The sequence below is a fragment of the Cervus canadensis genome, chromosome 7 (genome assembly GCF_019320065.1).
Source record: "Cervus canadensis isolate Bull #8, Minnesota chromosome 7, ASM1932006v1, whole genome shotgun sequence".
In the NCBI taxonomy this organism is placed as follows: domain Eukaryota; kingdom Metazoa; phylum Chordata; class Mammalia; order Artiodactyla; family Cervidae; genus Cervus; species Cervus canadensis.
In genome coordinates, this window is record NC_057392.1 from 45951801 (window position 1) to 45976145 (window position 24345).

At 48.1% G+C, this 24345-nt stretch overlaps 1 protein-coding gene across 2 annotated transcripts in view; it reads right to left on the reverse strand.

Annotated features, from left to right (window-relative positions):
• The window catches only part of HEG1 (heart development protein with EGF like domains 1), an 82807-nt gene extending 59042 nt beyond the window's left edge, over positions 1-23765 (reverse strand). Inside the window, exons 1-2 of one of the 2 annotated variants that reach the window (XM_043473196.1) lie at positions 23309-23758; positions 1526-1801 (exon numbers count right to left, since the gene is read on the reverse strand). In XM_043473196.1, the coding sequence (XP_043329131.1) occupies positions 1526-1801; positions 23309-23576 (544 nt within the window). In that variant the 5' untranslated portion in view covers positions 23577-23758. Of the gene's footprint in view, positions 1-1525; positions 1802-23308 lie in introns of both variants that reach the window. The other variant, XM_043473198.1, reaches the window with a different exon arrangement.
• Between the last annotated feature and the right edge of the window lie 580 nt (positions 23766-24345).

Sequence of the window (24345 nt, forward strand, 5' to 3'; positions counted from 1 at the left end):
GAAAGACTCTGTAGTTTATGGTAAAATTATCAACAAAGGAGCACAAAGAAGCTAAATATCAGACGACCTGGAACCAGAGGTCAGTTTTAGATCATCATGACACATCACTCACATTCCACAAAGCTGGTCCCAGAATTTACTTAAATTTAAGATAAAATTTCCACGATCCAAATGACCAACAAACCCAGGCAGCATCAAATACAGTTTCTAAGCTCTGTATCCATCATTCACAAATAGAATGTAAAATACTGCCCTATACACTCTTTACAGAATTGAGTCCCCCAACCAGACCTCCCATCACTGGGGGGGGGATGGGGTCACCTTTGATGGTTTCAGCCTCTTAGGTCATCACCAAAGTGTATCAGTTTTCCTTTGTGAAGAGCCTTTACTGATTCCTTCCTCTCCATCCCCAAAGCCACGAGACAATACGTCAACACCAGGCCATACATTAGCACCTGGTATCTGGATTTTTGTGTCTGTTTGGGTGGTCCCCAGGACTCCAGGTTACTTCTACCCCATCTCCCACCCCAGACATTGTCTACCCATCTGCCAGATGCACCTACCCAAATTCCCTTTAACCATGTGACTGCCTTGTTCAAAAATCTTCAGTGACATTCCCCATCACACCAAATCAAAACTGCTTGGTTTTCAAAGTGTTGGATAATTGTGCCTAACCCCACCCACACAACTGTCCTATCCGCTGCTCTTCTCCTCTGTGTGTGACTTATGTCCTCCCCAAGGGAGGCTGCTGGCCTCACCACCCACAAAGAGGCCACATTCTCTTCCGTCCCCTGTATATTCGCTCACATGATCCGGGCATGCCACTCCTCAGCCACCCCTCCCACCTTGCTCAGATACACAGGCTTAGGCTCAAATCTCAGCTCTGAAACCTGTTAACTGTCTGACCTGCACACATTGGACTGATGGATTTCTCTAGCTTCAGTTTTCAAATTCCTAAAATGAGAGTGATGTGACCTCATCACTTGCTGTGAGAACAGAGAGATGAGATATGTTAGTACTGAGTGGGTATCCAGCTGAGTGCTAGCTTTCTTTGTCTTCGCTTCTTCAATCAAATCTTGCTCATCCAGCCTGAGCCCCTTGTTGAAATCCTTTGCTAAAAATGTCAAAACATTTTGTGCTGTGCAGACTGGCGCAAGAACAACCATCTGAGCTACATCAACACAAACAACACAGCCCAGCAGTCCACCAGACCTGGTACCTGGGAGACAGCTGAGTGTGGCATGACCGCCACTGTGGTATGGATTTGGTATGGCCATGGAATGTAGATTCCACAGGATTGGTCAGGCCACTCAGGAAATCTGTACCCTCCCCTGGTCTATACCTACAACTCAATTAACCACAATGAGCCACAGGTGGAGCCTAAAGAACAGTGTGGTCCACTCTGTGCCAGGACCCTTGGCTGAGCATCGTGACTCAGGACGGGGGAAAGGCAGAGACCATCAGATATTTGGTTTCCCAGGACTGGATATACATGCACAAAATAGTGTCATTAGCATAAACTCACCTAAGGTGCTGCTCTGAGAAGTCAGAGTTGTTCTTCCAGGCCCGTAGGGGGAAACGGTGAAATCTGTTCTCCTTGAAGAGTCATTTATTCCTCTAGCAGCTGCTGTTTCAGTTTGTAGGGTGACGTTTTCTGGAGCATCCAAAGAAGGATGGCTCTTCCTGGGGGTCTGCGCCATGGCACCCTCTTTGGAGACCACTGTTGAAAAGTCTACTTGATTCTGATCGAAGGTAAAGTTTTCTGTTTGGGCTTCAGTGTTGCTTTCTAGCCAGTGGTTTTCTACAAAAGTTGAAACAAGAGGAAAAATGAATCAGTGAGAACTTATTGCCTTCTGAAAAGAGCACTAAACCTTCAGAAAAGGTACATAAGCACATACATCAGTGGAGAAGTGGGTTCAAGGAAAATAATTTCACCTTTCTTTTTTCCAACAGTAATTATTCTTGCAATCCAGGGGAAGAAATTAGAAAGCAACAATATTATATAGGATTAAATTTTATAATAAACAGAATAAGTGATGAAAATCGGTAGAGACCAATTTGAAGTTATTGCTGACCACATGGCTCCTTGAAAAACCCATTTTTATGTTCCCATTTGGGGATGATATTTTTCTTTCTGCTTAGGATTGAGGGCGGTGTTGAGAAAGCTTTGCAGGGATGAATGAAGTCACTTCTAACTATATGAGTCATGCAAAAATGGCCAACCATTGAACTGGCAAATGTTGCAGGCAGAACCTATAGTTCAACTCAAAATATCACACACACACACACACACCAAAGGAGCAAGGTATCTTCCAGACCAGCCCTGTCCAAGAGGTATATAAAGTAAGCCACAAATGCAAGCCACATAAGTAACTTTAAAACTTATAGTAGCCACATTTTTAAAAGAAATGTGTGAAAATAATTTTAACAAATATTTTATTTACTCCTACATATTCAAAATAATACTTCAATATGTAACTGATATAAAACTATTGAAATATTTTGCATTGTTTTTTTGGAATTAAACCTTTAAAGTCCAGAGACTAATTTGCCAGCCACACTTCAAGGGCACAATAGCCACATGAGGCCATATAGACAGTGCAATTCTAGAGCAAAGGTTCTCGACATTGTCCCCACTCTGATCCACTCCTACCTGAAGCAATGATGCGCAGACTGGAGTTGGAGGGGTGCTGATTATAAATCTTCCATAAAGAGATTCTGATGACCTTTCCTAAGGGAATCATTTCCTCCCCAACCCCCTTGAGAATTACTTTTTCCATGCTTCCTATTCTGTTTCCTGTAAGTGATAATTAACAGAAGCTTCCTAAGGAGGAGGGCGTTTCCTAGGCATCTGAGCTCCCCTGGGGCCCAGCCCCAGACAGGCAAGGTCCACACTCAGCTAGAAATGGGATGTGGAGTGGAGTTTCCGGGGCAGCTGCCAAGTACACAAGTTCAACGTGGGACTCTAGGGTTATGGACAGCAGTAAGCGACCCACACAGCATGTAACCTTTGTTCTTCCTCTCTGAGCTGCAAAGGCCAGCTGACCTCCCAAGAGGAGGGAAAGGATCTGAAGATGCCTTCCCTACCCTCTTGGTCAACTTGGCACAATGAGATAAGTTATTCTCAAAAGAGGACAGAAAAAAGTGATTGTCAGGAGGCAGAAGGGACTTAAAAACCCCTGCTCCAAAACTGGTAAGCCATGAGCAAAGGGAAAGAAATGAAGTTAGCTCTATTTATAGCCTGCAGATGAGTGTGAGGCTTGGCCAATGGTCAGCATGGCTGAGCCTCTGGAAGCAGCAATGTCTCCTTCAGGGAGCAAGAGGTGGGTGCCCCAAGATCCAATCAGCTCAAGGAATTCCAGTCTTCAAAAGGAAAAGAATGACCACGTGAAGACAACACATGGCTATCACTGAACCATGCTGTCTCCCTGGAGGGTTGACTAAAAACAGAAGGCAAGAAAAATGCACACTATAAACAAAACTAAAAGGTAGACTATTGTCCTGCAGTATCCTGAATAACCCTGCCACTAACAACAACCAAAAACGCTGAATAAAATGTTTTTTAAAAAATACTTCTATATGCATTGCTGAGTTAGCAAGCAAATCTGGTGAGGTCAAAAATGAACCGAGAGCTGGAATTCAGAGAGGTGAGCTAACTCCAAAGCTGGCAGCTGCTCTGGGGTACCTGCTCATCATTTGTGACCTTGAACTTCTGTCCTGATGGCCACAGGGATGCAGGAGATAGGAGGGAGCCTGAGAGGAAACTCCTATATGAAGTTGGGACCAGGGCTATACTTTGGGTGTCAGGCAAGTAGAAACAAACCTGCCCTGCCAAAGAGGACAGCAAGAAATCTGGCCCCTCAATCTTGGTTTTAGGTGAAAGAAAAATAACTCACCCAAGAACTGATAACCATAAAGCTAGCCCTTATGTGGGTATGCAGCACATACAATACCTGTGTGGTCTAAACCTCAAGCCAAGGGTGTATTTAAAAGTGATCCTACAGAGATTATGATGCTAAGTGAAGTAAGTCAGGCAGAGAAAGACAAATATCATATGATATCACTCATAGGTAGAATCTAATTTTTAAAAATGATACAAATGAACTTATTCACAAAACAGTCTTACAGATATCAGAAGCAAACTTACAGTTATCAAAGGGGAAACACAGTGGGGAGGGATAAACCACACGGCTACAAACAAGACAGGCAACCAACAGGAACATATTGTATAGTACAGGGAGCTCTACACAATATTCTGTGATAACCCATAGGAGAAAATAATCTAATAAAGAATGAACATTTGTGTAACTGAATCACTTTGCTCTACACCTGAAACTAACAACATTGTAAATCAACTATACACCAAGAAAATTACTACAAATATGTTTTAAAAAGTGGTCCTGAACCTTGTGAATATACTAGAAACCTCTGAATTATATATAGGCATGCCTCATTTTATTGTAACTCTCAGATACTGCATTTTTTACAAATTCAAAGTCTATGGTAATCCTGTGTCAATAAAGCTTATTGGTACCAAAAGCATTATTAACTAAAATATGTACACTGTGCTTTTTAGACATAATGCTATCGTACACTTAACAGATTACAGTATATTTTAAACACAACTTTTAAATGCACTGGAAAACCAAAAATTTCATGTGATTTGCTTTATTGTGATATTCACTTTATTGCAGTGGTCTGGAATTAAACCCACAATATCTCAGAGGTATGCCTGTACTTTAAAATGCTGAATTTTATGGTATGTAAATTATATCACAAACCACACACATACACACTGTTAACGGTGAGGAAAAAGTGGTGCTGATATACAGTGTCTCTGAGTACTTGGGAGGAACAAATGTGAATGGTCTTTAGGTGAACATACCTTCACCTTATTTTTATTTTATTATTTAAAATTGGATAAAATCCTATTTTATAAAACAGAATTTTGGACTCTGTGGGAGAAGGCGAGGGTGGGATGTTCTGAGAGAACAGCACTGAAACAAGTATACTATCAAGGGTGAAACAGATCACCAGCCCAGGTTGGATGCATGAGACGGGTGCTCAGGCCTGGTGCACTGGGAAGACCCAGAGGGATGGGATGGAGAGGGAGGTGGGAGGGGGGATCAGGATGGGGAACACATGTAAATCCATGGCTGATTCATGTCAATGTATGGCAAAATCCACTACAATATTGTAAAGTAATTAGCCTCCAACTAATAAAAATAAATGGGAAAAAACATTGGATAAAATTCTAAGGAATAAGAACTCACAGGAAAAAAAAAAAACAACCCACAAAATAAACAAGAAAAAGGCATTTGTGGGCAAAAGTCAGCAAACTAGACAAGCAAAGACTTCAACTACTGGAATTATCAGACAAAGAATGTAAGTAAAAAAACTCCCTGAAGATAAGAAAAAATTGAAAATGAGAGAAAAAGACTATAAATGATGGCTAAAAATTGAAAGACATCTGCATGGAAACTCTAGAAATGAAAAAATAATAATTAAAATTAGGAAACTCAACAGCAGATTAGATACGGCTGAAAAAAGAATTAAGAATTACAAGACAGATGACAAGAGAATGCTGAGATGATATGAAGAGATAGGAAATATGAAAAAGAAGTGAAGAAACAAGAAGATACAGTGAGAAAGTACAACATATATCTAACTGGAGTTCTAAGAGGGGAAATAAGAAAAATAGTAATATTCAAAAAGGAAATGGCTAAGAATTTTCCAGAACTGATAAAAAGTATATGTCTTCAGACTAAGGAAGTCCAACAAATCCTTAGGAAGCTAAATAAAAAGAAATATAAGCCCATATCACAGAGAAAGGGCAGAAAATCACAAACACTAGGTCTTAAAAACAACCAGGAAAAAAAACAACAACCAGACAAAGCATCTACAGAAGATGATAATTCAAGTAATAGTTGATTTCTCAATAGCAACAATGGAAGCCATTGTGGATAAATATTTTTAATGCTCTAAGAGAGAAAAAACCAGAATTGTACACTTGGCAAAACTATATTTGAAAACTATATTTGAAACTATCTTTCAAAACAGAAACATTTTCAGTCAGATTTGGGTTAATCAACTACCTCCACTAAAGGAAATGATGGAGAATTTATTTCAAGTAGCAAAAAAAGCAATTTTAGGTGAAAGCTATAAGGTACAAGAAGAAATAATGAACAAAGCAAATGGTAAATATGTGCATAAAACCAAGGAAACACTGAATTTATAAAACAGCAATTTCTCATTTGTCGGATTAGAAAACAAGACAGAGCAAACATAACACATAAGTCAGGTGGGACGATCAGAATCATGTTGTGTAGGAGAAAGGTAACTTTAAGCTGTGTCAAAATGCATTTTAAAGCTAACCCTAAAGAGTAAAACTGGTAGAGCTTGGAATGATACAAAATTTCCACCAAGAGAAATCAATGATTATAGCCTAAAACCAAAACAAACAAAAAAAATCAATAAACAGGGACATAAGCATGCTACTTAGAGATATGGACATAATTCCTTAAAAAATCAGTTAAAAGGGCTGAAAGTGGGAAGCAGAAAATGATAATGGTAGGAGTGGTCAGTGTTTTTTATAATAGCCATATAAAGCGTACTCAATCTTTAAACCACGCAGAAGTTTGATAAAAATAAAAATAAAATAAAATTTTATAAAACAAGCCCCTGATATCCCTGGCCTGGGATTCCAAAGAGCAGTATCCCACTGCCCCCTGCTTAACTCTGGAGGTGACTCTACTCCCTTTAATGCAGATGAACTGTTTCTCAGAAAAGGGATTCACAAACCACGTAGGTGGGGGCAGGCAGAGCCCAGCCCACCCTCTCTGCCAGTCAAGGTCTTGATTGTGATCGGCAAGTGCTTTGCACCATTCCAGGCTGTATCTCAGAAAAAGCAATGAGTCAAGTGCTAAAATATTTATTGACATCCAAGGACGACTCCTTACAGAAGCCCTCGGTTGTTTAGGGTTCCTGTGGCTAAATTTTGCTTGAGGTGTGCTCCTTATTTAGTGCAGGTATAAAAACCTGAGTGGGAGAGCGATTCCGAGTAAAGTGAACAGGACTCTACAGGAACCCACCACATGCAGGGGCAGATGTTGGGAAACCTGCCCTTCTTGGTGGAAAAGAGGAATCGGCTCTTGAGAAACAAAGGAGAAGGTATGCCTCAGGCCGTGGAGCCTGGGCCAGCCAGGCAGCAAGCAGAAGAGGCTTGCCCCACCAGATGCTTGGGCGCAGCCTCTGGGTGGGAAGGGGTGTCCCGAGGTGCTGGGGGGCTGGCACTCCTCACCTCACCCATCCCTCTCCCTGGGGGGGTCAGAAGTGATTACTCAAACCGCACTCACATCCTGTGGCAACTGAGCCACACAACCAGCCTCATAGTGGAGTTAAGATGGCTATTTCCCAGGTGTCTCTGGAGCTGGAAATACCATCCTTCCCTCTGTGCTCAGCCCCTGGTATCGGGCCATCACTTTCCCTTGTACCATGAATGGAGATTACATTAACAAGAGAGCTTTACTGCTTTGCTTGTTTTATTTTTTTCCAAGTTGACAACTTCCACTTCTGTAATGTCTTAATGTTCCAAAACATCTGTTTGTGAACCAGCATCATCAGGGGTGCTAGCACCGCTTGGGAGTAGCATTTCCTAATTAGCAGCTGCTACAGAGTCAATTCCTCACCCCCCTCCCCCAACCCCCTGATCTGACGGTTTTTGGCTCGCACTGTTTCTGAGCAGCAGAGTGGGTGTGTGTGGAGAGACTGCCGTGTCATCCACAGAGGCAATTTCCTCCAGGCGGCCCGGCCACCCCCACCCCCGAGGCACCACCTAACGCTGCGGCCACCCCAAGCCAAGTGTTGCCAGCTACACCCTCTGTTTCTGGGGCACAGAGTTGAAGCACAAGCGCTTTATGTTCATTTCCCTCCATTTAGGTTCAGATCCCATGCCATGGTGCTACGTATTTTCACCTGTGTTATCTCACTCAACACACGTGACAGCTGGTCAGACGGGTGTCATGGCACAAGAGGGAGACTAAGGGGTAGAAAGATTGATTGTTCAAGGTCACAGCTCAACAGCAGAGAGAAAACAATCAACGCAGGTCTCCTGCCATCACACCCCAGCCTATTCAGTGACACTGAGCCTTCAAGACACTAACCAATGAGCAGGGCCAGAGGAAGTCTCACCAGCCTCCAAACTGTAGCCCTAAGCCCAGCTGCACTCCCTGCTTCTAAGAGGAGCGAGACAGTGCCTATCACGTGGGCTCTGGAATCAGACAGACTTGGCCTGGCAGCAGCTGCGTGTTATTAGCTGGAAAACTGAACAAGAGGACATCTAAATTAGCTTCTAACTCAGAGATGAATTTCATAGGTGAAATTCAAAAAGGATGATAACAAAGAAGGAGTAGTGGTGAGATGGAGGATGAATTTTTGGGAAAAGAAAAGCCCACTTTTAAAATATGAAGTCTGGGATGATGTTATGACTTCCAGGTGGAAATGTCTGACGGGCAGTTAAGATGTGGGACAAGCCATCAGGAGGAAGGACAAAGGGATGACAGATGAAGGGGAAAGCAGGGCAAAGACTGAATTGAGGGGAAAACTAGAATTTGGTGGGAGGGGAAGAGCCAGTGAAAGAGACACGGATGACAAGGGAAGGACAAGATGACATTAGAAGTAAGTGTCAGGAAGGCAGTGTGTGCAGAGATACAGCAGAGAGAGGCCAAAGACAGCAGGGCTGCAAAAGGGCCAGAGAGAGTCCACTGAAGTTCCCAGGACTTTGCTGAGTGTTGCTTGGAAGATGGAAGGTGAAGGTCAGACGGCTAGGGGTTACAGCTCCCCGGGGAGAGGCTCTGGGAGGTCAACAAGACACTGAGCCCTGACCATAGTCAGCTGTGGGATTCCTTGTTCCTGCCCCCTTTTCGGGGCTCCTCAACCTGGGGAATGCTCTTCAGAGAGCTGCGAAGCTGGGTGCCTGAATCTGCACGGTCGTATGTGCCAACATGGCTTCTTAAAACTATGATAGCAGTTTCTTTGTAATTTTCAAAGACTTTCCTAAAATTCAATTGCTCACACAGGGAAGGAAGAAATGAGACTTTAAAAGAGAGAGACTGTGAGCCCTTTTTCTTTTTAATTCCTTTGGCTGGAAACCACAAGAGGAGGAGGATATTGTTCACAAGAACTTTAAGGGAGAAGAAAACTAGGCTCCTATTCTCAGAGATGTTATCAAGAAATCTCACACATTCACAATCTGCAAAGTACTTTTTATGGGATAACTTTGAGGGAGGGGGCTAAATTATCCTATTAGATCCTGACATTCTGAGTGCAGTAGGATAGGAATTCTTAGCCCATTTTACAGAACAAAAGACTGAGGCTCAGTATCAGGGTCACTTGCCCAGAATAACGCAGACAATAAGTGACAGAGCAGAGACTAGAGGCCAGCTCTTTTATTCCAGTGTCTTTCCTAATTAACGCACCCATGTGAACACCAGTTAGGACCGAGAGAAGCTCAGCCAGCTCTTCCCAAACTATGTAATGTATGGTGTGTGACCTGTTTCACTAGGTAGCAACCAAGGGCTTTTATTTGTTCTGGGCAGAGTTGGGAATTTGGCTGTGTGGTTTTTGGTGCCCGCATCCCTCTTCAGAGGTGATCTCTGTCCTCAGGGACCCCAGCAACCAACTACTCTGGCCCTCACATGACAGTACTGAGGCCCAAGGGGGGCAGTAACAGTTCTAAATCCACAATTCAGTCAGTGGCATTTATGAGTTTTAAAATATGTTTACTTTCACACTCAGTAGGGTAGAAATTATCCAAACAAAATGAAAAACAAGAAGTGTTAGCAAGAATATGGAGGCATTGGGAACCTTGGTGCTTTGCTGGAGGGACTATAAAAGGGTGTAGCTAACTGTGGAAAATGGTTTGATGATTCCTCAGAAACAGAGACATATAATTATCATACGATCCGGCAATTCCACTGCTAGGCATCTATACAAAAGAACTGAAAGCAGGGAATCGGATACTCATACACCCATGTTCACAGCAGCATTATTCACAGTAGCCAGAATGTGGAAGCAGACCAAGTGCCTGTCATCAGATAAACGGATAAATGAATGTGGTACATGCATACAACGGTATATTATTCAGCCTTACAAGGGATGGAAACTCTGACACATGTTACAACATGGTGAAACCTTAAAACATTATGGTAAGTGAAATGAGCCAAACTCGAAATGACAAATATTACACAATTCTGCTTCTTTTTGGTACCTAGAATAGATAAAGTCATACAGACAGAAAGTAGAATAGAGGTTAGTAGGGGCTGGAGGGAGGGAGGGAGGACTAGGAAGTTAATACTTGATGAGTTTCTGTTTAGAAAATGAAAAAGTTCTGGGAATGAGTGGTGGTGATGGTTGTATACCATTGTGAATGTGATGAATGCTAATGAACTGTACACTTAAAATGGTAAAAATGGTACATTTTATATTACATATGGTGCTCATGCCCAGTGACTCAGTCGTGTCCGACTCGGTGACCCCACGGACTGTAGCCCATCAGGCTCCTCTGTCCATGGGACTCTCCAGGCAACAATGCTGGAGTGAGGAGCCATTTCTTCTTCCAGGGGATCTTCCCGGCCTAGGGATCGAACCCACGTCTCCTGCATCTCCTGCGCTGGCAGGTGAATTCTTTACCACTGAGCCACTGGGAAGTCACATGATATATTTTTTCGCAATAAAAAAATACATATATTTACTTAGCGTTGGCCACACACAAGACACTGGAATCTTGTGTCAAGGAGCTTCAAGAAAGTTGAACCATGGAAATAAATCCCTCTGGTGCTGCTGAGATGAAGAAAGTGGCCCACTGAGGCAGAGGGGGTGCCGGGGGAGCTTGGAAGGTGCAGAGCTAAGACCAGAACCCCACCCTCCCTCCCTGGCTGCTGCCCCCTCCTCCAATCCAGGGCCTTCTACAGCAGGGCCCTGGTGGCCTCACAGCCTGCACCCCAGGAATCCTCCAGATGAGGGGGATTTCAGGCCGGATGGCCAGCGGCGGGATACTCTGGGGCCGGCAGGAACCTTGGGGGCGTTGGGGGAGGGTGGCTGAAACCTTACCAGCAAGGCAGCCGCCTGCTCAGCTGGGCCACTCCGGGCAGTGTTTTGAAATGCTGCTGCGGATGTAATGATTCTGGGTGGAGGACGTTTAGGAGCCAAATGAGTTTGTGTGAACAAAAGACTCAGCTCTCAATCTGGACTGTCCAGGGCTCTCGGGGAGTTTCGTTTCCTTCCTTGTTCTTACCCTGAAAGGAGCGGCCCCAAGAAAAACCATACACATTGAGAAGTGTTTGGACTCAAGATCCAATGATGTGATTTTTTAAAAAGATTCCCCTGGAACGGCCTCCTGTCATGAGAAGCATGAACTTTACAAGGCACATTATCCTCCCTTCCCAGTGAAAGAGTCGGCTTTTGTCCAGCTGACCGTCCTCCGGGGACAAAGGCAGGCCTGCGGGACTGACCGGGAGTCCGCCTGACCTGGAGCCCACCCAGGGCTGGGGTCAGGCTTCCAGAGAGGGAATCGCCCCTGAGGTGGCCTCGGGGGTGCTAAGGAAAGAGACTGCCTATCCAGGCAGGAATGAAAGATGAAGGACCTCGGTGTGACCTCATGCTCCCTGCTTTAAAAATAATTCTATAGGTTTGGGGGGGAACAAGACCTTGAGAAGGACAAAGGTCAGAAGATTCCCATTGATTATATAAGTAAACAAAAGGCTTTCTGCAGGGGGCCTGTATACCTTGTGCCTTGGTGTTCTTTATCCTGCTTTACCCTCTGTAAAATAAACATGCACAAAAGAGCTGAAACAGAGGCTCTTTAGCAAAGATGCCGTTTTGAGAAAGAGGCAGAAGCAAGCAGCGCCTGGAGGTGAAGGTTCGGGGTGGGGAGCCAGCCTCCTTGCCTCCCGCGTGGTCACCCTGACATTTGCTCACACCCAGAGAGGAAGCCTGGTGGCAGAGCTCCACCAAAGGAGGCCTGCCAGGTTAGCGAAACAATAAAGAGGCAAGGAAAACATCCTGGTTCCGAGGAGGAAGGGGGAGAGGCGTGGGGAGGGGGCAGGAAGCCTGGGCGCTACCGGGGCGGCGGCGGGCGGACTGAACCAGACGCCGGGGCCTTTACAGTCTGCAGTCCCGTTACTCCACTGGCCTATGAGAGATGGTCAGGCCTCCGAGGAAACCAGAGAAGCATCATTTGTCCAGAAAGTTTACAGGGTTAGAAAATGTACACATCAGACCCACGTTGAAGCCTGGACTGCAGAAGAGAAGAGGTGGTCGCCGTGGTCACTGCCTCTCACGTGATCAGGGTAGGGGGCTCGGCGTGGGCCCACTGGGAGCCCGCAGGGGCAAAGGAAAATCTATTTTGGGAGATAAAATAAAAGTTCACTCACAGCCTTTTAAAATTAAGATTGAGAAACCTGACACTCGATTCAAATATAACCAATACTTGAAAAATCACCTGCCATAGCCAGTGAAGAACAAGGCAAAATACAGGGAGAAGAAAGGAATGGGGCTGAAAAGAGAAATAAGACAAAGGGGAGAAACTTACAAAGGGAGGGAGAGATAAAGCTAGGGAGAATTTTTTTAAAAGGCACCCACTGGAGTAGGATAATTATTGTTATTATTATGGCAGCCCAGATGAAGGGAGCACTGGCTTCCAGCAGGCACGTGCCAGCACTTCACAGGGACTGTCCCAGTTAATCCTCTTGGCAGCCCTGGGGGGTAGGCACCGTTAATATCCCTGTTTTCTGATAAAGACACTGAGGTGCAATGAGATAAGTAAACTGGCCAAGGTTACATGGCAAATAGAAGCCCTGGACATCAACCCAGGTCTGTCCAACTCCAAAGAAAGACTGATTAAAAAGATGGAAATGAAGAATGAAGGTTAGAAAAGGAAGGAGCGAAACATAAACACCTGTGAATGGGAAAGCGTGAAAGGGCTGAGGCAGACCTCCTGCTTCCAGGACGTCCTCCAAGAGACCCGGGCTCCACATTGCAGCGTCACTACCCAAATGGGATGACACACCATGACAGCCTGGGTCGCCCACCATCAGAATGGAGTTATGTAAACTTAATTCCATCTGATTAACAAGTGATGGGATTCAGGAGGAGGAAGGAAGAAAGGGAGGATGGGAGGAAAGAAGGGAGGGAAGAGTCCACAATGATTACCCTTGAGTGAGAAAAGGCAGCAAAACAAAGATGACAGGGGTTTTGAATGTGCATTGGAAAGATTAACAGGACCATTATCAAGCAAAGGGAGGCCAGGTCTAGTGGACCAAAAGGGCGCCATGTCTGGGTTTACGACTGCTATCTGAGGTGTTGGAAGTGAAGCAGGATAAATGTGTATGAAGGTATGAATGTCTGACTGCTGGCTGAAGGCATGGAACTGGGTTTCTGCAGAGAAGACAGGTTGTATGGGAACCACCCCCTCAGTGAAAACAGGTGAAGCCCTGCTGTTTGTGTCCTCTCCACGCTTTCCTTCCTGCCATCCTCCTACCTAGAATACCCTGCTCTCTTCCCCTTGGCCTTCTGGCAAAATCTGACTCATTTCTCATGCCCAGCCCAGAGACTGCCACCTCCAGGAAGCCTTCCCAGAGACAACTCTCTCCCTCAACACTACTGTTTTACTCTTTTATACAATTATAACTTACATGATCCCATTTCTGTGTCCCCTGTGAGAGACTATGGCTCACAGGAGATGCTCGATAAATGTTTACTGCACTGAGTTGGAGAGAAAAGGCCAAGGGCGGGGCTGTGAGGGATATCCCACTTGGTGGGAGAGGCAGACACTGGGAGAAGCTATTCAGCCAGTGCTAGCTTAGAGGATAGACAGGCTTGAAAAAGGCCACCGAGACTTTCTAGAATGTTCTTCCTCCCTCTACCTCCTCTGCACCATACCCTTATCCTCCAGATCTACCTTCTCCATGGAGCCCCACCTCACTTAAGAGTAGTAACAATGTCCAATGTGTTCCCCAGGAAGCATCAATGCCTAACTCACACGCAGCACACACACTTACAAAGCTCATCCATGTGGATGGATACACTTCACCCCCTACAACCACACTGTGCGGCAGACACAACTGGTGTTATCACCTCCGTTTTACAGATATGGAAACCGGCTCAGAGACAAAAAGTCTTGCGCAAGGTCTCCATCAGTTCATTATATTATGACTCATTACTTGATATGTCTACAGTTAAACATGCTTTCACAGTCATAATTATATTTGCTTCTCCTCAAAAGCCTTGTTAGGGAAGCATTAATAGACATTATTATCTTCATTTTTAACATAAGGACAGTAAGACCCAGAGACATTAGGTGTCTGCCCAGCGCCCCATACCTAGAAAGACGTAGAAAGTGAAGGGGTTAAGAGCATAAGTTCTCTGACCCCGTCAGAGCACTTGAGCGACCACTGGTATCTATCTTCCCAGCCCTCCCAGCAGCTAGAGACAGCGGCACTCTATCACCACAAGGCGTGACGATACTATAAATAATTCCTAGCAAACCACAAGAATTCACCTCCCCAATGAGTCGGATCCCTTCAAGGAGGTCCCATCAAGACCACACTTATTTCAACAATGCTGTCACTGCTCGTGCTCTTTTCTAAAATTCTCTAATTTTCAACAGAGCCTGCAGAATATTCTCTTGAGTTTCCTCGATAACAGCAATTTTTCATCCCTTGAAAAAGGGGTTAGATTATTTTGGAAACAGACACAAATTCAAAGCCCATTCTAATATAGGAGATGGAGATGTGAACCCATTTTGGATCTGGGAGAAGGCATAACTGCAAAAATAAAACAAACCAGCAGCCAGTTGCTTGCGCCCTGCAAACCAGCTCTGAAGTGGCTCCCAACTCCTTCAAACACTACGGAGGTGTGTGTCAGTAATGCCCAAAGGTTCTGACCTGAAGGAGAACACTCACGGGCCACAGAGGCCCAACTATGACTCACTTTCAAAGGCTTAATGTTTTGGAGTCACGTACACCTCACATACTGTTTTTGTTGAATCCTAATTGTTTCATGTGTGTTAACCTGGTCTCCTCAGATGACTATAAGCACAGACTACTGCACTGAGTTTTTCCAACTTCAAATCTTGCTCTTTCCTCTCTGCATCTGAAGCTAAGGATGGAGAGAGAGAGTTCTAGAAGGTCACAGGTGAGAGGGGCAGGGGTCCAGGGTGAGAGAGAATCAGGTAACAGAGGTCCTTGGAAGGTACCTTGAACCTGGAGGTGAAGGTGGTCTTGCCACCAGTCAATGGTCAGTGTGAACAGGCATTGGTTTCGGGAGTGTCATCATGGCCAGTATTCATAGAGCTCTCCTGCCCAGGCACGTCACATCTGCTCTCCAGGGGATGATGACACTCTATGCCCTGAGCAGAGGCCTGTGAATAGCCCATTTGGCAAATGAGAAACTGGAGGCAGAGAGAGGCTGAATAACACAGTAAGGGCCCACAGCTGGCCAGTGGCACTGTTAGGGCCTGGACTGAGTCTGTCTGACCTCCAAGCCAGGACATCCCCAGGTCCATGACTGCAAAGCCGGCAAGGCTCTCATCTACACCCTGGCAAAAGACGTTCCCAGAAAAAGTCTCACCCCGAGGGAGTGGTGGCCCCAGAGGCCAGGAGTAAAACTCATTCCCACGTTGAAGCTGCTCTCGTCTCCTCCTACCACCCGGGGACAGCAAACAGTGGTTGTCAATACTGGCCTGACGCTCGGTAACCACCGAGTCAGGACCTCACCCAAAGAACAACATCCCACCAGATTACAACCGGGCGTCTCTCCTCCAGATTCTTGCTGCTCCTTCCTCCTGTGTGAGCCTCTGTTCAGACGCCCAGGATGGCGCAGGGCCAGCTGGAGAGCTTGACCTTGGCCTCTGCCCTCTTCTCGTCACCCGTCTTCCTCCCTGGTCTTCATCTCCCAACTTATCAGAGACATTAAGCAGAAACTTGTCAAACTTAACAAATCCATCTCCTTGCCTCTAGCAGCCCAGCTCCTTCCCTGCCCAGAGACTGGGGGTGGCTCTTATTCAGGGTCTCCAATGAATTCAGAGCCTCCTCTCCGGCCCCCACCCCCAACAACCCCAGGGACTGAGAGCACAGAGCCTCGCCCGCGGCCTATACCACCTGACCTTAAGCTTTCTCCAAACACGCTCACAGGACAGAGTGACAACATGACGTTCAAATACCCCAAACCACAACACAGCCCAAAGGCGCATGTCCCGCCTGAACAGCCTCTGGGCAGAGCCCTAGAGCATGTGGTGGTGCGGGTGCTGCTGCGGTAGCCCTGGGGCAGAGGGTGGCCTGAGGCCAGACAGACGCTCCCCATGCCAGGGCCCAAGCTGGGCACTAGGGGACAAACATGAATAAAATCTACACTTCCTCCCAGGGAGCAGCAGCTCACGTGGGCTCACAAGTGCACATTCAGAGCCACTGGCTCCCCACAGTCTATTCTCCACATCGCTCCTCTGCTTAACACCCCTCCTGGCGCCTAGAAGACAGTCTGCCCTCCTCACCGCCTTCCCATGGCCCCATGTGACCTGGGCCACTGTGGCCTCCCGTCTCTCCATCCTGAAACAGGCAGCAAGCTCCTTCTGGCCTTGGGGCCTTTGCACAGGCTGCTCCCTCTGCCTGCAAGGCAAGTGCCACTACTGCTGGAGAAGCCGGTGCCTTGTCTCCAGGACAGGGAGGGGCTGCGTGTGTACAAACAGTGATCTGGGGGTTAGGACGGGGAGTGGTGTGAGAAGAAGCCGGAGAGCTAGTGGGGTCAGACCTGCGGATCTTGCGTTCTACCAGGGGGTGTAGATTTATTCTCAGCACAACAGAAAGCCCATGGAGGGTTGGGAGTGAGGGGTTCAGCCCAAGAGTGAGGTTACCAGAAGTACATTTTAAGAAAATCACTGGCTCCTGGGAACACAGAGGAGAGGGAGAGCCTGAGTAGACACAGGGAGGACAAACGGACAGCAGAGATGAAGAAGGCAGACTTGGGATGCAGTTCTGAAACTAAAGCAACTGGAGTTGCCCCCCATCACTGCACATGCACACCAAAATGGAGAGGGTGAGGACAAAGAGGATGGAGGGTGGCTTCTAGGCTTCTCCTTTAAGTAACTAGGTGGATGGTATTGCCAACTCCTGACTCGGGAGGATGGGGGAGTCAATGATGGTGTGGGGTGGGAATCAAGGGCCCCAGGTCTCTGACCTTCCTCTTTTGTGTCACTGTTGAACTTTGCCCAGGGAGGTCAACATCTGCCTTCTTCCCTCAGGCCTCATTCTCCCCATCACCCTTTCCCTTTCAACTGAGACAGTGTACAGATGAGACACGACTCAGCAACTAATGTTAGCGTACGTGTTTCTTCACAGCTTTGTATACCCACATTGGGTACTGACTCAAATCACCTGCCCTTCCACAGCCCCCAAGGTGCCCGGCCCTCACGGTGCCCTCAGGCCTGCCTGGCCCCTTGCCGGGCGCTGCCTCTTTCTCACCATCTACTCTGGACATTCTCCATCAGGTCAGAGCTGGCTTCCTCTTCTTCTGGGGTGTTCACTGCTACTCAGGCTTACCCGCCAGGCTGAATCAGCCCTAAACTCATTTGAGCTCAGTTCTGCATTCTCAGCTGTCCGTGGAAGACACCCACTGGGACAAGCTACAGTCTTTACAGCAAAGGCACTTCAGCTGATGGAAGCCAGCTCCTCTCTGTCCACTGTGTGCCCATCATCCCCGCAGCCAGGTGGTCACAAGGTTCTCCTGCATGGGTTCCTGCATCGCTCCCTTTCAATTTCCACTCACTCCATTCTAGCCCTGCTCAGCCTTTTCCTCCCAGCATCTGGATATACTGCCCATCAACATTCCAGTATCTCTACATGACTACTGGGCTGTAATATGGGCAGATGTGTATGTGATTCACCCATGAGCCCCAGCACCAAGCATGTGTGAGCACTCAACAAGAAAACAATACTGCTCCTTCCTTGCGAGCCCTCAAGGGGCTCCTCACTGTGGATGAGACAAACACAGACACCTTCAAGAGGCCTCGAAAGCCTTCCCAACATGACCCAGTCCTCCTTTCTAGTCCTGTCTTCAATGACTCCAGTTATACTAGAGTCTAACTAGTCTTCCCAAGTCCTCTCTCCCATCTTCCTGGCTGTTAAGAAGCTGCATTAAAAAAAAAAAAAAACTTCAGTGTTTCAATATTTGGGATTTTGCTGATGTCAATAGCCTCCCTGTCTGTCTATCCATATTCAGGCAGCTCCTTCCTTCTATCATGTCTCCCTGGACTGCCCGCATCAGCTGTCTCTCCACCTTTGCATGTTGCAGCCTGTCTCCATCCACACCATACCTAAGGGTCGGTATGATTGTCCTGTGACACTGTGTCAGCAGTGAATCACTCCCGCACCATCATTTCACTTTTTAGACATTGGGATTTGCACTCCAACAAGACCGCATGTACCTCAGGGGCACATACCCTCCCTATGACCTGCCGCAGCTCCTCACACAGAGAAAGGGCTCTGTACATATTTTCTGATCTACAGATCAATCAAATGTGATGCACACAGTCACATACCACACTCCAACAAAGAAGAGGGAGAAGACGGGACAGAAACATCTTTGTTTTGGTGTAAGCAAGATGCACAGTAAGTGGGTAGAAGAGGGCATAGATGTGAAAAAAGAAACAATTTTACAGCCTCTGAATGGGATACCATTTGATGTCTCCTCCCACTGAATGGGTATTCATAACACTGCCTCCGAGTATCAGACTTGTTCCTAGAGAGCCCATTAAGAACATCACCAATTCATTTCAGTTTGGTCGCTATCGAATGTAACTACCTCTAGCATCAATAACCTATGGACTGACATATAGGCAGGGTGTAATTCACAATCCGTATATAAAATACCATCTTATACGTGTAGAAAGGCTCATGATCCTATCTTCTTTCATCAGAATCTCTACTCTGCAGGTTGTCCCCATCATCCCTGCCATCTCCTCATCCCAATCCTAGTCCCTATTCTCTAAAAAAGGGTGAGAGCAAGGGACCAAGGAAGAAGGATGATATGCTGGAGAGGATCTTAGTGATCGAGACAACTCTCACCCCACTTTACTGATGAGAAAACTCAGGCTACATGATAACTGTGGAAAGAGCAAATGGATCTGGTCAAATCGATTTAGATTCTTCCTCCTCCCTTTATATGTCTTATCTAACATCACCAGACTTCAGTTTCCACAACTGTAAAAGGGTAATAATAACCCTCGTGGGGGTTATTTTGAGAATTAAATGGGATGAGGAATGCGAAAGTTCCCACCACACAGGTGCGCAAAGACTAGAAGTCAAAGAGGGAGCCAAGCTGTCTTTCCTGTCGCTTCCTTCCCCAGGATTCTTGAAGGGAGGGACATTCACTGCAGCTGAAACCTCTGTTCACACAAAAGCGGGTGGGGCAGAGGGCAGCCACTGAAGGAGACACAGAGGACTCAGAAACTGCGACTGCCATAGGGGCTTTGCTTTCCTTCTGAGCGGCTGAGACAACACGCCAGTTCCGAGAAGGCCGTTTTCAGCCAGCTGGGCAGGGCTGCTGGAAGGCAGAGAGGAGTCACTGGGAGGGCACAGGCTCCTCCCCGCCCCCGCTCCAGGCCCAGGGGTGCAGTAACTGCCCAGGCGGGCAGCAAACACCTTTCATTCTCACCCTGCCCACACCACTGGGGCAGGAAACAGCAGTTTAGCATTTGCACGCATGAGGTTAAAAGGATGTGGCTTTTAAACATACACGGGCCAGGGTGAGTCCCTTTCCCCACACCTCTCCTTCTATTTGGGGTACCCCCCATCAAAGCAATGGGGCTGCTCAGGAATCCTCACCACCACCACCAGTCCCAGCCAGGACGGTCCTGGAGGGAAGCCCCCCTCTCTTCCCTGGGGGCTGCCTCCTGCCCAGCTTGGGTCTTCACTGCACTGTGTAAGGGTTCCCCCCAGCTAAAGCTGAGTGACCAGCTGGCCCGCAAAGTTACAGCCACTCAGGGGACAGCTATGTAACAGCCCAGAAGGGGCTGGGCTCACTGTGCTTCCTTTACTCTAGGGAACTGCATTTTTCTACGATTATTATTCCTTGGGTTGGCTGCTCAGCTCCTCAGCGTCATTTCCCCTTTGGGTGGGAAAGTTCTTTCCTTCTGCATTGATTTTCATTATGACTTAAGCCTCCTCCCCCAACCCCCACTCTCATTTGTGGATCTCACAATTAAAGCCTGGCATATGGACTGCAAAAGTCAGTGTATAAACTTAAGCACTCCGCTTAGAACTGTGGCTCGGAAACCCCAAGTTGTTAGAAAAAAAAGAAAAGCAAGAAAAAGGAAACCTCGAGGACTTGGCATCCTATCTCCGCTGGCTGAAACACCAGCAACAAGTTGAGCTGAGCAGCCCGCGGGTGACAGGTGGGCGCAAAAGTTTAACAAAGGCCACACAAACGGGAAGCAGGGCAGAGCTGCTGGCCAGGGACTTGTGGTCTAAGGCAGCTAACAACCCACAGAATGCAAGCCCAGTTACTCAACAGTGAGAACCTTAAACTCTGCCAAGAGGAAAGGGGCTAAAAATGGCCCCAGGGAAGAAAAGGACATCTCTGGTCCCTCTGTTGACACCGTATTTGGAAGCCCAGGCCACGAGGACCAGGCACTGACCACCAACATCCCCACAACATAATGGGCTACAGGCAGTTTCCCCAACAATCCAACAAAGCACCTTATTTGTAAGACTCAGGGCTCATAACCAGCAGCAGCAAGCATCTCCCCAAACACAAGAGCACTGGTGCAGATACTGGCTGTCCATCTGTCAGGGGTGCAGAGAGGGCAGACATCCAAATGGGATACTGTGTGGACCACAGGGCCTCCAGAGCCCCTTCCAGCGTTGAGACTTGGCTGCCTTGGAAATAACTGATTGTACCTTGTGATATACAGTGGCCGATCAAAAAAGGGCCAAAGAAAATCTCAGAGGTTACTAGGAAACTCAAACTCACTGAACAACACTTGATGCAAATTTCTTGTTCATTGTTTCTTTTTCCCTCTAAGTGACATTGAGCCACCAGCAGAAAAGAAGCACAAGTCCTGCCTGAATCTTCAGCTGTATTAGTAGCTTCTGTTAGTTTTCAACAGGTAATCAATTTCCTCTCTCCTACTCTCACCTTCCTTACATTCCACCTGAGAGCCAGCCTGAGCTCAATTGAAGCATAGACACTCCTTGGGTGGTCTCTGTGGAGGGGTGGGAGGAACAGGGAAGATCCTCTCAGGTCAGAGAAATTTGGGATGCCCCCAGCTCCTGCCTAGCTGCTCTCTGGGGCTTTCATGTGCATGCCTCTAGAGCCACCACGCACCTGAAACCTCCTTTGCTCTCAGCTCCCCAAAGGAATCTGCAACTGGAAAGGTTGCAAAGTCAAGACTAGCAGAGTTACCCGCCATGCCTGTGAGGAAGCGTGGATCATCTACGGTGGCAGGGGTCCCCGACCAGCAAGGGAGATCAGCCCCAGCTCTCACCTGCTGAGTCCCCTAAGCCAGCTGCCTCCACTGTCCCTCTCCTGTAACACCGAGCTCTATGTGATGTGTGAGGATTCTCAGCCACAAGAGAAGGAAGGAGACTTCTGTACCAGTCTCATCCATTCAGGTCCCTCGAAAGTCAGCATCCCTCCCACCCATCCATGAACAAGACCGGACCCTACAGCTAAAAAAGCCTGACTTCCAGCCATAGAAAGCTGCTTTCAGTTGCTGTACTCCACTTTCCACTTAGAGGACTGACAAGTTTCTGCACAGTATTCTTGGTTACTTTCCTTGTGTGAGAAGACCAGGAAATGTTCTCTTTTATGTTCTTGATTCCCTTCCGTGGAACTTAAAACAATGTGTGCTGTAAGTCACCTAGAGCTGAAGTCACAGTGAGTGTGTCTCTTAGGTCTCTGGAAGCTTCTTTCCCCTCTCCCTTCCCTTTAGAGTTTCTCAATCTTGTGCCAATGATGGAGACGCTCACAAGGACAAGGCATTTGCAATGATGAGAGTACTAATGAATGTGAAATTGAGTTTTTACTTGAGGATCTGATTTTTTTTTTTTAAAGCTTTTTGCTTATTTAATTAGAGGAAGCATCCCTAGGTGCAATGAAGTAAGCTAATTCCTATCCCAGGAAGTTTGTGTGATATGAGAGACTTAAATGAAGTATCCACTAGGAAGATGAAACCTGTCTTCAGCCTTCACCTAAACTCCAAGACAATACCTAGTGTTCCAAGTGACCTAGCTTCTCTGGGCAACCCAGGAGAACAGATGCCTTGTGTCACTCATGGGAAGGCAGTAGTTTAACACCACCGCATTGCTGACTTTGTTCAAAGCACTTTCCACTTATTTTTACTTTCATTTTGTCCCATCATCACCAGGAGGCTGGGAAGAGTGAGGGTCATTACTTCCATTTCACAGATGGAGAGACCGAGATCAAAAGTGGTGACATTCCCGAGGTCACAATGGTATTACGGTTGGAATTCCACTGGGTCCTTAGCATTTCTTCCAGACCCAAAGAAGGAACTGGATACAAAGCTCTGGAGGAAAGCAGGCAGATCCCTCTCTGAGTGGGCAGGCGGTGGCTGTGTATGGAGCCACAGCTCATCAGGAAAAGAAAAGGGAGGAAAGGCTGGGGCCCAGTCCTGTGTTGGGGTCTGCCATACAGGGCTTCCCCTTGGAGCCCCCCACCTCCACACAGTCCCTGGATCTCTCTGCTTTAGAGAGAGCCAGTGGAGTGTTTGGTTTCCAACTACATCCTTTGTCTTTTACAAATATCCTTAGGGCTAGAACGCTTAAAAAAAAAAAAAAAAGTTATTTAAATTTGAATGTCAGGCTCTGTACCGAGAGGCCTATTTCTGCATCCATAGGAAAAAAATGGAATTGGGGAATGGGCTGGCCGGATGTTATCACCTCCGAAGTGGGAGAAGTGCTTTTTGTGAGGTTTGGATTTTTTTCTTTTATTTTGAAGGTAGGTGTATACAGGATCCGGGGTCCACCATGGGAGATAAGTTTTCTTCCAAGGGGGTGGGGGGACAACAGGATGGTCACACCCCCCCAGTCCAGCCTCGCGCGAAAGCGTCTAGGAAACCACTCTTCCTGGCTCGCTGCCCTCCCTCCCGGTCCACCCGCAGAGTCCCAGCGCGCCCGGCCAAGCGGAGCCCCCACCTGGGTGAGCGTCGCCCGGGCCTGGGTGGGGGGGATGCGGCACCGGGCGCGCCCACGCCCGCAGCCCGAGGCTCGCGCGTCGCTCGTCCCCGGCTCTCACTCACCCACGCTCTCGCCTCGGGGGGCCCGGCTCGAGGGTCCCGGCCGCTTCGCGGCGCCCGGCGCAGGGGCGGTCTGGCGGTGGCCGAGGGATGCGGGCCCGCGGCGCTCCGAGGGCGTCGTGGGCGACGGCGGCAGCTTGAGACGCGGACTGGACTCGGTCGACCACGCCGGCCCAGCGCCTGCCGGGGAGGGCGGCTGGCCCCGCGTCCCGGAGGCGGCCGGCGGCGGCAGCAGCAGCAGCAGCAGCAGCAGGAGCGGCGGCGAGGCCATGGTGGCGGCGCCCGCCCGCGCTCACATGCCCGGCGCGCGGGGCGGGCGCGGGGCGGCCGCGGGTGCGAGGGACGCGGGCGGCGGGTGCCGCGCGGGGCCGGGGAAGTGAGCGAAGTGAGGCTGCGAGCGCGGTCCCCGCCTCAAAAGTTGTGGGGAGCCGGGGGAGGGAGGCCGGGGGCCGGGCGGGCGCGGCGGAGGCGGCCTCGGCGCCGCTCCATGCTGATTAGCCCGGGCGGGTCGCGGGGCGGGCGGCTCCTCCTCGGGTTGACATCACCGACCGAGCGCGGCCGGGCCGGCCGGGGCGGGGAGAGGGCAGGAAGGGGGCGGGGGCCGGGCCGCGAGCGCCGGCCTGGGACCGCGGGGGGGAGGTCTTCGTAGAGGGCAGCCTTGGGCGCGCGCGCACACACAGACACAGACACGCACACACAGACACACACATGCACACACGCCCTCCCTTCCCCAATTAGAATCGCCTTGCCATGTGCATAAAATTTAGAAAACCCGAGTCTTCCAAATCCGGAACCAGAATTTCCCAACTCCTTAAAAGCACAATCAGTCCGTGAGAAGCAGGTACTGGGTAATGTGATTAGCACTAACTAGATCCTACAAAGTGCTTTGATATGCAGAGCAGAGGAACCTGTGGCCCTGTTCCCACCCTTATTAATCTGAAGTGTCCCCACCACCCACCACCACTTCTCCTCCAGGCCCCCAGGGCTGGGGCTGAGTTGGCGGTGGCCAAGCCTTAACACCTCACCCTTCAGCCAACTGG